This window comes from Lampetra planeri, chromosome 33 (genome assembly GCF_965212315.1).
Source record: "Lampetra planeri chromosome 33, kcLamPlan1.2.h2, whole genome shotgun sequence".
In the NCBI taxonomy this organism is placed as follows: domain Eukaryota; kingdom Metazoa; phylum Chordata; class Hyperoartia; order Petromyzontiformes; family Petromyzontidae; genus Lampetra; species Lampetra planeri.
This window is the reverse complement of record NC_136139.1, coordinates 473,101-489,984: the sequence shown is the minus strand read 5'-3', so window position 1 is coordinate 489,984 and position 16,884 is coordinate 473,101. Positions and strand designations below refer to the sequence as shown.

The window sequence follows — 16,884 nt, the reverse complement described above, 5'->3', positions numbered from 1 at the left end:
TTTTCAGAATTCATTACCGGTTTTGTCAAAAAAATTCAGGAACCTATAACCGTTTCCAGTGGAACGTCTCGTGATGAATGCACCGATTGGTGAGCGGCAACAGCTGTGATTGTGTGATTGTGTGAGTGTGTGAGTGTGTGATTGTGTGATTGTGTGAGTGTGTGATTGTGTGAGTGTGTGAGTGTGTGATTGTGTGAGTGTGTGAGTGTGTGATTGTGTGAGTGTGTGATTGTGTGAGTGTGTGAGTGTGTGATTGTGTGATTGTGTGAGTGTGTGAGTGTGTGAGTGTGTGATTGTGTGAGTGTGTGATTGTGTGAGTGTGTGAGTGTGTGAGTGTGTGATTGTGTGATTGTGTGAGTGTGTGATTGTGTGAGTGTGTGAGTGTGTGATTGTGTGAGTGTGTGAGTGTGTGATTGTGTGATTGTGTGAGTGTGTGAGTGTGTGAGTGTGTGATTGTGTGAATGTGTGATTGTGTGATTGTGTGAGTGTGTGAGTGTGTGATTGTGTGAGTGTGTGAGTGTGTGATTGTGTGAGTGTGTGATTGTGTGATTGTGTGAGTGTGTGAGTGTGTGATTGTGTGAGTGTGTGAGTGTGTGATTGCTCGTTGAGGAGGTGAATGTGTCAGGTGGTGAATTCACGTGGAGTGGAGTAGTGAATCATCATCATCATCACCGTGATGGGGATGCCTCCTCTTCCTCCTCCTCTTCCTCCTCGTCCGTGTTGGTGGATCGATCGTGGAGTCGTCACAAGCTCCATGGTGTGCGAGGACTCGACTTTAAAGACACACAAGAAGTTTAAATCTGGAGGGCATTCTTACAGGCGGACCGGGGTGACACAATGTGGAGTAACAGAGGTGACAGCAGAATGGGGTGATTTTGACAATGTGTTTAATAATCGGAAACAACATCAGGTGAGAGATTTCAGTCATTGCACAGACGTCACTGCCGCGACACATGGATCGGATACTTGGACCATGAGAAAGAACAACATCTTGTAAAAGCTGAAGTATGCGCAGCAGCATGCTGGGAACGACACTGAGAGACAGAGAGTGGAGCAGATGAATCAGAGAACAGATGCCAAGAAGAGACAACGCCATTGATTGTTTATCAACGTTGACTTGGGCAGGACACAGCGAGAAGGGGAGATGGCAGATGGACAAGACGGGGGAATGGAATGGCAGCCAACGTAGTGAGATGCCTGAGGGAACGACCGCAGCAGAGATGGAGTGATGAAATCAGCCCATGTGCAGGAGCAAGACGGATTGTATCGTCTCAGAACCGTGGAAGATGGTGAACAAAAAGAGCCTGCGTTCATCCAGGAGTGCATAGAACATGGGTGATGATCATTTTAAAGGATGACATTTTCTATTCAGTAGTGTCTTTGTCTAAAAATGTTCGTTGAAAATATTTTTTAAGGTGCTCTATGTATCTTGCATATCATTCTTAATTGAAGGTCAACATGTGTTATATGTAATGACAAAAAACACCTGTAACATTGACTCAGTATGTGTACAGTACATCTCAAGTACCCCTTTTAAACGTAAGATAAAGCGACAACACAAAACTCGCCATCTGGACACGCATCATTTTTATACATCACCACCATCATCATCATCACCATCTTCATCACCACCACCATCTTCATCACCATCTTCATCACCACCATCATCTTCATCACCATCTTCATCACCATCTTCACCACCATCATCATCTTCATCACCATCATCTTCATCACCATCTTCATCACCACCATCATCACCACCATCTTCATCACCATTTTCATCACCATCTTCATCACCATCTTCATCTTCTTCATCATCACCACCATCATCATCACCATCATCGTCTGCGACGCGGCCAGCCAATGGAGGCGAGGCCACGCGATCAGAGCACTCCCCCAACCCCGCGAGCCCTCGAGACGAGCGGCCACAGATGTCAACACAGGGACACTATTGGCACTTGCCTGTGCGTCTCGCAGCAGATGGGAGTTGTGCAGGGATGGGGTGGTGCACCAGATACACGTGTGAGGGTGCAGAGGGTTTAGACACACTCGAGTGTGCGTCGTTGTACGTGTTTATATAATTTAATTGTGGTCTCGGGATCGAAGAGAAATTGGCCACGGCATTAATAAGCAAGAGGCCTCGTACTGCGTGAATTCCATCAATGGATACGGCCATGCCAGACAAAGCCAGCCCCACACCTGCTGCCCTGGCTACAGCATTTCTTTGCCTTGCTGTCGCAAGCCATTGTCGCACGCGTAGCCATGTGGCGTTATAGCTGTGTGCGATTCATCCACTATCGATCTCACCACTCGTGAGTTCGGAAAATCGTTACATTGCTTAATCAGGAATTATCTGATGTGCTTTATACAGAACATCTGAAACAAAACTCGCCCTTGTGTGGCACCATATGTCGAGTGCGATTTGTGCTGCTTTGTAAAATACTCGTTTGCTTTGTAAAATACTCGTTTGCTTTGTAAAATACTCGTTTGCTTTGTAAAATACTCGTTTGCTTTGTAAAATGTTCCCTGTGCCATCAGTTGTAACAAAAAACAAAAACTATCGCGCAAAATACAAAACTTCGCCCTCGACAGACTGCACGTTTTTTCTACGTGGTTTGAGGATTTAAAAATATAAATATTCAGGTTCTCTTTACGATTATTTATTATCTACTCACAAATTATGATTCTTTTGCATACATAGTACAAACGCGAAGTTTATCATGAAACTCGTCAAACTTCAGCCGTAATTGAAACACTATAACGGAGCCGCCGTTGGTTTGCACTGATTTTTTTTGCTCCATTTGCAGATATCTGAATCTGATTGTTGAGAGCTTAAACAGATGGAATTGTTTAAGTTAACCCAAGAATGAGAAACAGACGTTTACAATCAACACAAAGGAGAGAATGCCTGTATACATTATCCTGACGTTGCCCAGCTTTTCCGATTTCTGCAGCAAAGCGTGTCAGTGTGCACAAAGGCGCTGCTCTGTCAAGGGACAACCCCCTCGGCTTTGTATCCTAATTCGTGTGCCCAGTTTTGTGTTCCTGTAATCGGGCAGAAAGCCTCTGCGAAACTCCTGCGCTCTATCTCAAGTGATCTTCACCGCTTGATAGATTCATTTCGAGTAACTTTAGGAAGATGTTGCCCGTGTTGCCGACGACGATGACGATGCACCCACGGTGGAAAGGGCTACACGTGGCAGTGAGAGAGTGGCAGTGTGTGGGTTTGTGTCGCCCGGGGTAGAGGGACTCGCTCGCGGGCGTGTGGAGCGCGATTCGTCTCGGCCTCCCAATGGAGCGCTCCTCCCCAGACGCGCTCCTTTCTTCCGCGGCCATCTGTTCCCCCACGGCGCCCGTGATTTGCATGGCAGGCTACTTGACCCGGTGGGTTGAACACTCCAGCAAAGGAGGAGAAGAAGAAGAGGCTCAAATGCCCCCCCCTCCCCCCCACCATACAAAAAAGTACGAGCCGATATGTTCGATAAGATAAGAGTGTGAGCACCCTGGCAGCACAGGAGACGCTCCGACGAGAAGTCTGCAGCCAGCACCGGTTGAGGTCGACTCGACGCCACAATGCACCACCACGCACCACCACAAAGACAGAGATCACCCCTCATTGCCGGAATGCACTGCCGGGGCAAGTAGTGTTAGCGAGCACCTATTGAGGCCGGAACGACAGGGGGTTGGTGGTCAGAACCTCGCCCGGACGCCTTTGTCTCCCTCACACCGCACCAGGTACTCGTTTTAGGCCGAGTAGCTAGAAGGATCTGTATTGACAACTAAACACGTGTTGGAATACCAGTGATAGGTCAATCAGAATCAACATCGCTATTTGGACCGGAGGAATCCGATGAGCTAAGAAGCTCTGATGAGCCGTGGTAAGGAAGCCGGCAGTGGGGATGTGGCTCGTGACTGCGACAAGGTCACGTGGCTGCAGGAGTCGATGGAGGTCCACGTGGCGAGCAGCTCGAGACACGATCCCAGCGGGGGAGGAGATGAACCATCACCACCAGCCGAGAGCGAGAGGGGGGACATCAGGGACGGTTGTTTTTACGTTCTGCAGGTTTTTGTAACTTGGCCTATTACTCCATGGACCGCACGCGTAAGAAGAATTTAAAATCGATCGACTGATTTATTTTCTACGCTTTCAGTCTGGGCGTATAGTCGCGTGTTAAATATTAATCAACCAACTGACTGGGAACTCATTAACCCACCTCTTGTGTCAAGGAGACACTGGGGCAGGATGAATAAAAGAATCGCTGAGGCCAGAGTAAGCCACTCATACAGAAGGTGTGAAAGTAAATTAAAAATGGTTTAACAATTAGAGTCATAGGCAGAGAATAAGTGTCATACGTCACAGCTCAGTGCTAGTGCAGTATCATCGGGGTGTTCACTTTACAGTGAGTGGAGTGGTAGTGCAATGGTTATCGCACTGCAATTATGCACTCCGGCAGCCTGAGTTCAATTCCCGGCCACAGCTAACATCAGTGCCACGGTGACATTTGAACCAATCCTGGCCACCCCTTCCTCAACCCACACAAACCAGCGTGGTGAAGTATGGTCAAACAGTCATGTGCAACAGGAGTCAGGAGGCCTTCATTCAGCAGTGGATTAATAAAGGGTTATTGTGAAGCTTGCCTAGCTCCGAGTTTCATATCTCTGACTTTAAACACAAATTACAATTAAACGGACTCCACTGCGAATGCTGTGCAAGCAAAATGAGGTCACAGCACACACAGAGAGAGGGGTTGGGCACGCCCCAGATGTGAAGAGACGTGAACTCTGGGTCCCACCCACAACTTGGCGTCAATGCCAGCAACCCAGTGACGTAGTAACGACAACGTCATCAGTGACGTAGTAACGACGACGTCACAGCGGCGTAATAAAGACGACGTCATCAGTGACGTAGTAACGACGACGTCATCAGTGACGTGTAACGACGACGTCATCAGTGGCGTTGTAACGACGACGTCATCAGTGGGGTAGTAACGACGACGTCATCAGTGGCGTAGTTAACGACGACGTCATCAGCGGCGTACTAACGACGACGTCATCAGCAGCGTAGTAACGACGACGTTATCAGTGGCGTAGTAACGACGACGTCATCAGTGGGGTAGTAACGACGACGTCATCAGTGGCGTAGTTAACGACGACGTCATCAGCGGTGTAGTAACGACGACGTCATCAGTGACGTAGTAACTGTCGACGTCGTCAGTGGCGTAGTAACGACGACGTCGTCAGTGACGTGGTGACGACGACGTCATCAGTGGCGTAGTAACTGTCGACGTCGTCAGTGACGTAGTAACGACGACGTCGTCAGTGACGTGTGACGACGACGTCATCAGTGGCGTAGTAACGACGACGTCATCAGCTCAGGGGTGCGGCAGTCGGCCAGGAGGGACCTCGACATTTGAGTGGTCTCGCACGGCCGCACCGAGGCGATTGTGTTCATCGCGGCTCCTCTTGCCTCATCACGTCGTGACACAAGGCGACTTTCCTCTCACGCCGCTGTTGAAAACAAACCTCACGCCGCGGTTGTCAGGGGGGCCCCAACTCGTAGCCTTGGCCACCAGGGGGGGCCAAGGCGCCCTCTGCCTGCCCCGCGCCCGTGACTCCTGCCGGGACCCCAAGGGCGGCTCGCCGGGGGGGTCTCTGCAGACACGCGCCGTCCCCCACGCCCCACGTGGGCTCCACTCAGGACACCGCTTCACGCGAGGGCTCTGGTTCTGTGTCAAGCTTCACAAAGGAGGGGGGTGTGGGGGCAGAGGTGGGTGGTGGGTGGGCGGGCAGGCTGCGTTACGTTACTGTTCTAGTGGTTGTTTGTTTTGGCGGGGGGCACGGCGAGATGCATTCACAGACTCGCAGCACCTGCGGGGCCCGCGCGAACGGGCGATTACGCGAGATGAGCCCCGGCTCCCTGATGCCGTCCGACCGGTCACGCCGCACCTGCTGCTGCTGCGACGGAGAGCGGCGCGCCGGCCAGCTGCTGCTGCTGCTGTAGGCACAGCTGCTGCTGCTGCTGTAGGCACAGCTGCTGCTGCTGCTGTAGGCACAGCTGCTGCTGCTGCTGCTGTAGGCACAGCTGCTGCTGCTGCTGCTGTAGGCACAGCTGCTGCTGCTGCTGCTGTAGGCACAGCTGCTGCTGCTGCTGCTGTAGGCACAGCTGCTGCTGCTGCTGTAGGCACAGCTGCTGCTGCTGTTGCTGCTGTAGGCACAGCTGCTGCTGCTGCTGCTGCAGCAGCAGCTGTGCCTACAGCTCCACCACAGCCTGCCCTATAGCTATTCACTACCTACAGCTACACTACGAATGACTGACTTTGTCATCAGCAATCTAAGACGGTTCCTTTGTGGGTTTGTTTCTATTGATGTCTATGTATTTATTATTTATTTATCCAATTCACGATTCCGTAAAACTGCTAGCGTCGCCGTTATTAAATTTGGCTGAAAACTTTCGGGGAATGGTCTCGTTCCGGCTGCTCGTGCACTCTCGTTGTCGCTAGTTTGTGAATCTCTGCACGTGTTCTTCAGGTCTCGCTTTGCGAGGGTATGGAACACCTGCAGCAGTTTCCACCGAGTGAAATGGCGTTTCACACGATGGGATATGCCGCTTCGTACACGTGGTAAGGACGTTGCAGTATTGTGATCACGCAAGTGCCTGGCATGCGCTCAGTGGCGAGTGATATCCGGACTCTTCCTGGGCCCCCACTTCGCGAGTGCAGTGACCAGCGTGGTGCAGTATGGTCATGGCCGACACAACATGGGGAGGACTTTCTAAAGTAGCGTATCAACAAAGGGCTGTACATTTTCACATTATTGCTTCATATACAACAAATTGAGGCTCTTAGTCTCGGCACAACAATATGGAGTGGCGTCAATGATGTACCCAACCAGTTCTAGACGAACCATCGACCCCGGCTGACGAGAAGAATTTCGCACCGAACTCGACTTGGCCGACTCCAACGAATGATCGAATGATCACGAACACGCCGTCAGCTGCCGTGATCCACCTTCACCTGCCCTGCCGCGCCTGCCGCGGGCGATGAAGGCAGCGGGGGGGGGGCGCCACGCGCGGCGCGTGCGCCCGGGAGTCATTGGGCGCGCGCGCGCATGCGCGTTGTAAACAGGCGCGTGCGCGTGCGTGCGCGCGCGTGCGCGCACCCCCCACTGCTGAGCGTGCTTGTAGTGAGCCAGGTGAAGAATGTCCAAGCCGGTGTTTGTTTTGCGGATCAATCTCTGCCCTGCACCTGCGGGAGAGAAACTCCTCCTGCGTGTCAATCCTCCATAATGCGGGAGAGAAACTCCTCCTGCGTGTCATCCTCCATAATCGAGGGGGGGGGGGTTTGGGGGGTTAGATCGCGTAGCTATAAATGTGTCGTTAAACCCGCCACCACCCGACACAGCTAACTAGTAAGGTTTGTCACGTAATCAGACCGTGCCAATTCGTTACACGTACAGCACACCGGTGTGTTGGAGAGCAAATCCACAACGGATAGCCAGATGTGTCCGCCTGATGAAGCTAGTTGTAATTACTGGCGAAACGTCGTACTCAGATTGTAAATATTGTGATTTCCTCTCCAACACACCGGTGTGATGGACTCGTAGCGAATTGGCATGTTCAGTTTACGTGACAACCCTTACTAATTAGCTGTGTCGGGTGGTGGCGGGTTTAACAACACATTTATAGTTAAGATATCTAACCCAAAAAAACCTCTATTATGATTTATATTGGTCGCGAAAGGCTAAGTGTTAAAATCACTATCGTTCACAAAGTCAAAGACCTCGCTGGTAAGAGGTGCAATATTCCGTTCTCTGCAGTGTTACTGTTTCGTTTTGGTTGCTGCTGTGTTCACGCACCACGGCTCTCCCGTGTAAAGCAGCCGGGTAACTGACTCAACGGGACCATCCGTGCAACAAATCAAACAAACTCAAACTCAACCCCCAAACGATCTTGACTTGAAGCTTTCGTGACTGCAGGAATCCGTACTCTTTGGTTCTTTCGGTAAAGTGACGTAGGTAGAAAAAACAATAGATCACGACGTTTCGATCGCACCTGAAGATGGTCGCTTGTTGTTGCGATCGAAACGTCGTGATCTATTGTTTTTTCTACCCACGTGACTTTACCGTAGAAACCGAAGAGTATCAGCCCAGACGCTTCCTCACACACAGGAGTCTCCGCTCGTCAATCATGGCGGCGGCGGCGGCTACCTCCCTGACCTGTGATCCAGTCCTGTGGAGGAAGCGATGGGATTCGTGTTTGTGTCACAACTGCACGGGAGTGGAGGCTGCCAGTCGACGTCAGAACGGATTGATGGTTCTTCAGTACGGAGTGAGATGCTCCCTGCTCATTGAGGGCCGAGCCAAGCGCAGCGGAGTCGTGGATCGTATTGTCAAGTGTGGACGGAATTGTAAACATCTAAAGACCGCAACATCGAACACGGTTCGTTTTTCACCGGCGTGCTCACAACCACGGTATTTGGGCACTTGTTTGGACCAAATTAGACGAAACACTGACGCAGCATGTGGAGTCGTGTAGACTGACGCGATTAATGATGTTTATGGCTCGACTGATCAGAGGAGCATTCGTCGTTATACGCACGACAACATCAAATACCAACAACGCTCTGGTCGATTTCCATGAGACGCATAAGCCACACGATTAACTGGAGCCATAAAACGCAGTGACATTTGATCCGGTCGTGTTTACACGGGGGGACCCTGCACCTGCGTGGACAGACCGCTCACTGCAATTACCTTGCCAGGGTTTGATCACCGCCTGCGCTTACCACATCAATTCCCTCGTGCACGGATGTACAAGTGGCCCAGCTGAAATTGTGGCCGCCAATCGCATTTTTTCGAGTCTCAGTGGAACTGGGGGGAGGTGTTCAACGGTGGCGAGCCTGTCCCGAGGCCTGCCGCAACGAGGCTGTGCTGGGGCTGGACTAAAACAGCACGCGTGGTCACGTCTCCCCACTGCCGAAGTTGATACAATGCGTCATCACCGGGTGGATGTATGACAGGTTACAGACACCGGACACCTTGACTATTATTATTATTGGAAAGGAGTGTTGTGGCACACCGAGAAGAGACCCCATTTATGCGTTTGGGGCACGTGCTGTTATTGAGCACCCAGGAAGGAGGCCATAAAGAAACTGGGATCAACTAGAGGAGGCCAAGGCAGCTTCACATCCCACTGGTCGCTGCTACTGTCCTGGCTCACAAGGACCACACACCACAGACACACGTACACACACGCACCATACCACACACCACACACACTATACACATACACACCCCCTACACATACGCTACACACAAACTCCACACAGCCTACGTACACACACACGAATCCCATACATACGAGTAAAGCCACATAAATGTTTGTTTATTCATTTATTTATTCATAATTTAAATAGGCATTTAAACATCTAACACGTGCAGCTATAAAAGAAATATTTTAAAAACAGTTTCTTTTCAAAAATAGTCAAAAATAAATAACTTACATTTACATTTGTCATTTTTTATTTGTTTTTATAAAGCTTCAGTACTTTGCATTTACATAAATATTACAAATAAATATACATATATATTACAATTATTTCATTAAACTGACAAAATAGTTATACCCAAATATCCAATCGTCTTTAAGACATTTGTCTCTGCATTAATGACAGATCTCACAATTACATCGTCATCATCGATATCATCATCATCATAAATGTCATCATCATCAATGTCATCATCGTTGCTCGCTCATGGAGTAGCGGGTTGGCGTTTTGTCTTCATCTTCGCGTGGTTTGTACAAACAAAAACAACTCGGCAGGGCCAAGTCACATTGAGCAAAGGCGCAGGCAGGCAAGTGCCGTGAGCACTTCTCGCGTGAAAGTTTGGTGTCGGGTGAACAGCGGTGATGGGCAGCGTCTCCTGGCTTTGAGAGTAGTGATCCAGAGAAGCTGCAGTCTCTTCACGATAGTGCAAATGCACCAGGGGAACTGCCCACTCGTTCTGTATAAATATGTATTCAATTCCATAGTTAGAGAGGCGCGGGTGTGTGTGTGTGTGGGGTGAGCCATGCTTTCGTGTACAGCGCGCGCCGTGGCCGCGTCTGCGTTGGCACCGCGATGAGCTCATCCCGCATCGCGCGCCGCGCGTGGAGAGGGGCGCTCTGCGGCGTCACACGGAGGCAGGCGTCGCCCGGTCTCTCCGTCTTCTTCACACCTGCAACAGACACAACGAGCGCGTTAAGTCCACCTGCCCGCGGTAATGACGGTGGCTCGACGCGGCGGCGCATTGTGGGCAGGTGATGGTGCAGTGGGGGCCGTGGCCGCGATCTCACCTCCGTCGCGATGATGCACTCGTTCTGCGTGATCGAGCTGATGTACACGGACGTGTGGTTCGGCGCTGACGAGGAGGAGGAAGACGCCTCGGTGCAGCCCGACTCGAAGCTCGCCCGCTTGCTCTTCCCCGCCGCCTGGCTCTCCGCCGCCTCGGTCTGGCGGCTCGCGGCTTCCGAGACGCTGCTCTTGTAGTCGATGCCCTGGTATTTGATTTTGTAGTTTGATTTCCTGGCGCCGCAGTCTCCCTCGGCGCCCAGCTGCTTGTTGGTGTTCTTCAGCTCGGACGTGACGATCACGTTGATGGCCAGCTCCTTCTCCTTCTGGCAGTCGCTCAGGTTGTTCATGGTCTCTGTGTCCGGGGCGCGAGTCGTCGAAGAGATGCGAAGGCGCAGCTGTCGGAGCAGGAACGTGAGCACGGCGGCGATGAGCAGCAGGAAGACGAGCGCCAGCGCGGCGCACAGCACGAACACGGAGCCCGAGTCGGCCTCCTGCCTCTCGGCGTCGGGCATCTCGACGGCGAGCGGCGGCGACATGAGGCTCTCCTCGCACCGTGAGCCCAGGAAGCCCAGGGGACACTCGCAGGCCGCGCCTCCGCCTTGCTTGGGCAGGCACGTGCCCCCGTTGAAGCAGGGCGTGAGCGCGCACGGGCTCACGGCCACGGCGCACTCCCTGCCCGTGAAGCCCGGGGCGCAGCTGCACGCGAAGCTGTTGACGCGGTCGTGGCAGGTGCCGCCGTTGAGGCACGGCAGGCGCGCGCAGTCGTCCACGTTGCGCTCGCACCGGGAGCCCGCGAAGCCCGCCCGGCAGCGGCACAGGTACGAGCTGCCGCTCTCCTCGCACTGCCCACCTGCGGTGGCGAGGGCACGCCCGGTTGGTTAGTCGCCGCGCCAGAGCGACCCTTCGCGGTCACGATCATGCCCGTCGCGGCAGCAGCCACGGCGCGGTGCGCTCACCGCTGCGCCACCGCTCCGCCCTCAACACGGGCGATTCGTCGATCAAGCGCGACGCTGCGCGACGCGGTGTGCGGGGTGTGTGGGGAGGGGGGAGGCGGCGCTCACCGTTCGCGCAGGGGTTGTTGCTGCACTGGTCCACTTTCTTCTCGCAGTTGAAGCCCGTGTAGCCGGCGGGACACGCGCACGAGTAGCCGCCCTGGGGGCGGTCGCGGCAGCTGCCCGCGTTGAAGCAGGGGGCGTCCGCGCACGTCATGGCGCTCAGGTCGCAGTTCTTGCCGTAGAAGCCCGGCGGGCACGAGCAGGTGTAGTCGTTCTCCAGGTCCTGCACAGCAGAGGGGAGCCAGGGGGATGTAGCGGCCCGCTCGCGGCAAAGGAGACAGCGAGAGGCGGCCGTGGTGCGTGAGGCTCGCGTGGTGAGCGCGGTGGCAACTTACCAGGCAGCTGCCCCCGTTGCGGCACGGGTTCCCCTCGCACTCGTTGGTATCGAGCTCGCAGTTGGTGCCAGTGAAGCCCGGCTTGCACGTGCAGCTGTAGCTGCCCTGGCCCACGTTGGTGCACGAGGCGCCGTTCTGGCACGGCTTATGGTGCGTGCAGTAGTTGAGATCTGCAGAGCGGTCACAAGGAAGAGCGCCGTGGTCACGCACACGCGAACTGTGGCGTGGCACACGCGCACTGCTTGTGCTCGGGCAGGGAATCGTCGCTCAACGGGGATGACGGCCGGTGGTGATGGTTGAGAGAAACGACGGAGTGACAGCCATAGCAGGGAACACGGCCTAGAGGACGTGCGACGCAGGAGATGGAGTGAACAAATCAGCGCGTGTGCAGGGACGAGGTGGATTGTTGCGTCGCCTGGCTGTGCGAGATGGCGATAATTTGGGGGAGAACTTAAATGAAGCGGTGGGTGGCTCGTGGCTGCTGCTGACGATGACGATGATGGAGCAGCTGTGGCGCGGCATGGTCACCTTGGTTGCAGAAGAGGCCGCCCCAGCCTTCCTTGCAGGTGCACTGCCACGGCTGCTGGCAGGTGCCGTGCACGCAGCCCGGGTAGCGGATGCACTCCTCGCAGTGGCGGCCCTGCCAGCCCACGCGACACCTGGGAGAGGCGACACACGGAGCAGGACCGTCAGTCTCAAGCGCTCCTCGCCCATCACGAAGACTCAAAAGTAAAGAAGGTCGCGATCAACCGAGTCTCGAGCGACGAAGAATCCACGAGTGTTTTGCGATGTCACACACTCACTTGCACTCTCCGGGCCTGTCGCAGTATCCGTGGGAGTCGCTGCATCCCGGCAGGCACACAGCTGGAACGAGAGAGGGAGGGAGACGTGGGTGAGTGAGCGAACGAGCGGGCAGGGAGGGAGGGAGGCGTGCGTGAGTGGGGAGGGAGGGAGCGAGGGAGGGAGGCAGGAGTGAGTGGGGAGCGCCATCGGGGCTCGCGTCGTCGCCACCGCCTCACAAAGCGAGGGGCATCTGCGAGACGAGTCCAGGGCCGAGAGCGCAACAGCTGCCGTGCCCCCCCCCCCCCCATTGTGTGGCGGTCGCTGTGACAGAGCCGCGGCTCGGAGCGCGTCCTGGCCAATCCGCGGCGCGTCCCGGCCACGCGCCGCGCTCTGATTACAGAGCCCCCATCGCTCGGAGCCATTATCACGCGCGCGGCGCTGCCCACTTTACGGCTCGTAATTAAACTGCGTGCGAGAGGAGGACAGAGGGAGGGGTGGGGGTTGTATGGGGTGGTGGGTGGGGGGTGGTGGTGGTTACCTTCTGAGCAGTAGGGTCCTCGCCAGCCCGGCATGCAGAGCTTCTGCCCGGCCTCGTCGCACGAGAAGTGACCGAAGGTGTCGTCCCTGGCGCGGCAGTAGGTGGAGCAGCCCTCGCCGTAGTAGTGCTCGGCGCACACGACGCGGTACGAGTAGCGCAGCTCGCTGTGCCGGCTCACGTGCGTGTCCTGGGACCAGTCCTCCCCCACGCTCAGGTGCCGCTGCGTGGCCAGGCGGCTGATGAGGCGCTCCGGGTGCTCTGTGGGGTCACAACACGCGGGGGTTTTGTCACCGCTCTGGGAAATCGATGGATCGATCGCAGGCGGCGGTGCAGCAGTGGATCGGTGCAGCGAGTAATGTGCGCGGCCCGCGACGAGACGCAAACACCCAGACTCACCGGTGGACATATCGGACGCCTCCGCGTGCCAGGCCTCGATGATCAGCGAGAAGGTTCCCTGTAACGGGAGCGGTGATGGGAGGGATCACGGTGAGACGCGGCGCACATCAGACCACCCCCAGAGTCACCGCACGCGGTGCCATGCCCGCCCGTGCTCGAGAACACGCGAGAATATTTGGTGAGGGGAGACTGCGCGGACGGGGAGTCTGCTGCTTACCGGCCACGTGAAGCTGAAGGGAAAGGCGATCGGGTTGGCGAAGCCGCGCACGTCGTGGACGCGAAACGAGTTGGATCCCAGCACCGGGGTGAGGACGCTGCCGAAGGTGCACGGCGAGTCGGGCGTGATGTGCGTCTGGTAGTGCTTGAGGCACACTCGGAAGAAGGTCCGGCACTCGCAGAACGAGGACGGCGCAGAGCCAGCCTTGCAGCAGGCGCCGCTGGCGCGGAACGCGTTGCTGTTGATGATTTCTTGCAGTTTGAGTTCGAAAATCCCAGCGGAGAGTGCCTGTAAATCACAGCGCGCGCGTTAGTTCCAGGGGACGCGCAGAAGCGCAGCGCCGTGTCCTGGCGCGTTCCGCCACCGGTCCCGAGTGACAGGGATGCGTCCGCTGTGCTCCTGCGCGCGCGATGTGTAACGCGGCATCCACTGATCTTGTCTAACCCTCACAGTTTTGTGCATGAGCGTCTTGATTCTCTGTTTCTCATTGCCTTCCCAACTTGTGTCCGTGTTTTTAGCCAACGTTTTAACAACTTATTCTAAAATGTATTTTAGACGTGACAAAAAAACATGAACTGAATCTCAAACGCGCGTGTTCTACTTTAACCCCAAAGGAAGAGAGGAACTTACCAGCTGCACCAGGCAGAGAGAGACGACCAAAGTGAGGAAGAGGTGCGAGAGTGCCATCCTTAGATCCAGCGTCTCTTTTCCCAGGAAGAGTCGCAGTGTGGTATTTACATCAGTGCTGCGTCCTACTGATGTTCCTGTCCAGTGTTTAAAAATCGGGTGTTCTGTAAAAAGAAAACTGTTTTGATGCGACGATGGTTAAGCTAGCTCATGCGTTTCACTCAAGAGCTGTCTTCACTCGGAACGTGCGAAGCAATGTCCCAGTAGGATCCTGGAGGAGCTAGGCCGAGCGAGCGTCAGGGTCTCTGTGGTTCTGAGCACTCACCCCGCGCCCGCTTTATATGCGAGGGCCCCGAGGCCGCGAGCCAATGCAGCGTGGGCTGGTGGGCGGCGTGAGCAGCCAGGGCCCGCCTGCTCCCAACTGCCTTTCCGGGCCGTATTCACAAATGTGAATACATTAACTTGTAGTAATGACAGATGCTTGCGCTGCACAACAGATGGGAGGGGGGGGGGGTGCGCGGGGGGGAGGGCTGGAAGGAGTGCGTGAGCTCTGGAAAGGAATGATTTTTGTTGTGTTCAGGCTTCCCAGATGAACACGCTCGCTGCCGTTACATCTGCGCAGCGCGATGAGTTTTCTCGCCTCTTCGTTCCAGAGCAGAAATCGGGTTTCTGTTCCGAGGGCGCCAGGTGGACCGTGCTGTCCTCTGCCATTCCTACACTCGGTCATTGTGGAACAGCGAGTGGCCTGCGACGCAATGCGAAAGCCTATTACGCGTAAAGTTACTGCAACTAATACCGGTGCACTGCCGAGGCCTGTGCAGTTATTTTACGCACACAGACAAGCGACAACTCGACATACATGCGTGCAACAAGTTGCTACAACAACAAAAGTGTGAATCCCAGTGCAGTCCCCCAGTTAGCGTGCCCCGAGAGCGCGTGCCCACCGTGCCCACCCTGCCCCCCGTGCCCACCGTGCCCACCCTGCCCACCCTGCCCACCGTGCCCACCCTGCCCACCCTGCCCACCCTACCCACCGTGCCCACCCTGCCCACCCTGCCCACCGTGCCCCCCGTGCCCACCCTGCCCACCGTGCCCCCCGTGCCCACCCTGCCCACCCTGCCCACCGTGCCCACCCTGCCCACCATGCCCACCCTGCCCACCCTGCCCACCGTGCCCACCCTGCCCACCCTGTCCACCGTGCCCCCCGTGCCCACCCTGCCCACCCTGCCCACCCTGCCCACCGTGCCCCCCGTGCCCACCGTGCCCACCCTGCCCACCCTGCCCACCGCTCCGTGATTGTTCACTGCGCGCATCCCGCACGGAGCTCTTGAGGGATCCGCAGCACGCACGGTTCGGATTGTGTGACCCGCACCAAAGGTGCCACGCGCGGGCATCCAACCCCGCTCCGCTCTATCCCGAGCCGAGCTGAGCCGCTGTTTCATGAAACTCGGACATCCCAGACGATCTGCGTCGGTGAGTTGGTACAGTGCAATACAACATCACGCAGTGCAAGGTGATTGGAATATGTATATGCGTTGTTTTATCCATTTCTCCGGGATTTAAATAGTTGCAATTGTTTAAGTTAACCCAAGAATGAGAAACAGACGTTTACAATCAACACAAAGGAGAGAATGCCTGTATACATTATCCTGACGTTGCCCAGCTTTTCCGATTTCTGCAGCAAAGCGTGTCAGTGTGCACAAAGGCGCTGCTCTGTCAAGGGACAAACCCCTCGGCTTTGTATCCTAATTCGTGTGCCCAGTTTTGTGTTCCTGTAATCGGGCAGAAAGCCTCTGCGAAACTCCTGCGCGTGAGATTTCTTCCCCCCGTTTGGGGTTCCTCGGCCGATGGCGGTGGTGGCCGCTCGCGCCCCAGGTAGGTGCCGTGTCCACACCTGAGCCGCGTGCCACCTCGGGGGGGGGGGGGGTGCGGGCCCGGGTGAGGTGCGCGCAGCGCGGGCGTGTGGAGCGCGATTCGTCTCGGCCTCCCAATGGAGCGCTCCTCCCCAGACGCGCTCCTTTCTTCCGCGGCCATCTGTTCCCCCACGGCGCCCGTGATTTGCATGGCAGGCGACTTCACCCGGTGGGTTGAACACTCCAGCACAGGGACTCGCCACCCCCCACCCTACCCCACACACGCACGCACACAATAAGCATGAGCCGATGTGTTTGATAAGGATACGCCCGCCCCGCCCCGGTGCGGTGGTGGTGGTGGTTGTGGCAGAAGCGCCGAGTAAAAGTGAAAAATAAGAAACGATTCATCTCGGGTCGCGTCAACAAACGCGCCATCAGCGGCCGAGTTTGTGTTCGCCACGCGCACGCGGCTCCCCACGCGCAGAGCAGCGGGCAGAGTCGCTCGCAACAGGTGGGGAGCGACCCGGGACGACGGACACTCGCCACGCTGGGCGTGTGGTGACCACCCAGGGAATGGTGCGCTGCTTACGATGAGACCGCCTCGAGGTTCCACTCGGGCCGCGTGCCGCGGCGAGCCAAGCCGGGCCGTGGCCCCAGCGTGGCGGGCACGGCCTTCGCGTAGCTGCACGCGCGTCTGGGCCTGCGGATTGACGAGCTACTCCCATCCCATCGTGATGCGTGTTCCATGT

General features: G+C 55.7%; 1 protein-coding gene across 1 annotated transcript; it reads right to left on the bottom strand.

The window, feature by feature from the left end:
• Window positions 1–9,377: 9,377 nt before the first annotated feature.
• Window positions 9,378–14,576, bottom strand: LOC144729563 (delta-like protein 1). The gene is made up of 10 exons (XM_078609900.1): window positions 14,286–14,576; window positions 13,656–13,943; window positions 13,439–13,496; window positions 13,043–13,300; window positions 12,525–12,585; window positions 12,250–12,380; window positions 11,722–11,891; window positions 11,393–11,609; window positions 10,334–11,181; window positions 9,378–10,215 (listed from the first exon to the last, which is right to left on the bottom strand). Exons 1-10 carry the CDS (start codon window positions 14,340–14,342, stop codon window positions 10,210–10,212), a joined length of 2,094 nt encoding a protein of 697 aa, XP_078466026.1. The 5' UTR covers window positions 14,343–14,576; the 3' UTR covers window positions 9,378–10,209.
• Window positions 14,577–16,884: the final 2,308 nt, after the last annotated feature.

Coding starts and splice junctions, on each gene's coding strand:
- LOC144729563 (XM_078609900.1), bottom strand. CDS start 14,342: ATGGCACTCTCGCACCTCTTCCTCACTTTGGTCGTCTCTCTCTGCCTG. Junction 13,497..13,655: donor CCTTCAGCTTCACGTGGCCG/GTAAGCAGCAGA, acceptor CTCCCGTTACAG/GGAACCTTCTCGCTGATCAT. Junction 11,892..12,249: donor CGGCCTCTTCTGCAACCAAG/GTGACCATGCCG, acceptor ACCGCTCTGCAG/ATCTCAACTACTGCACGCAC.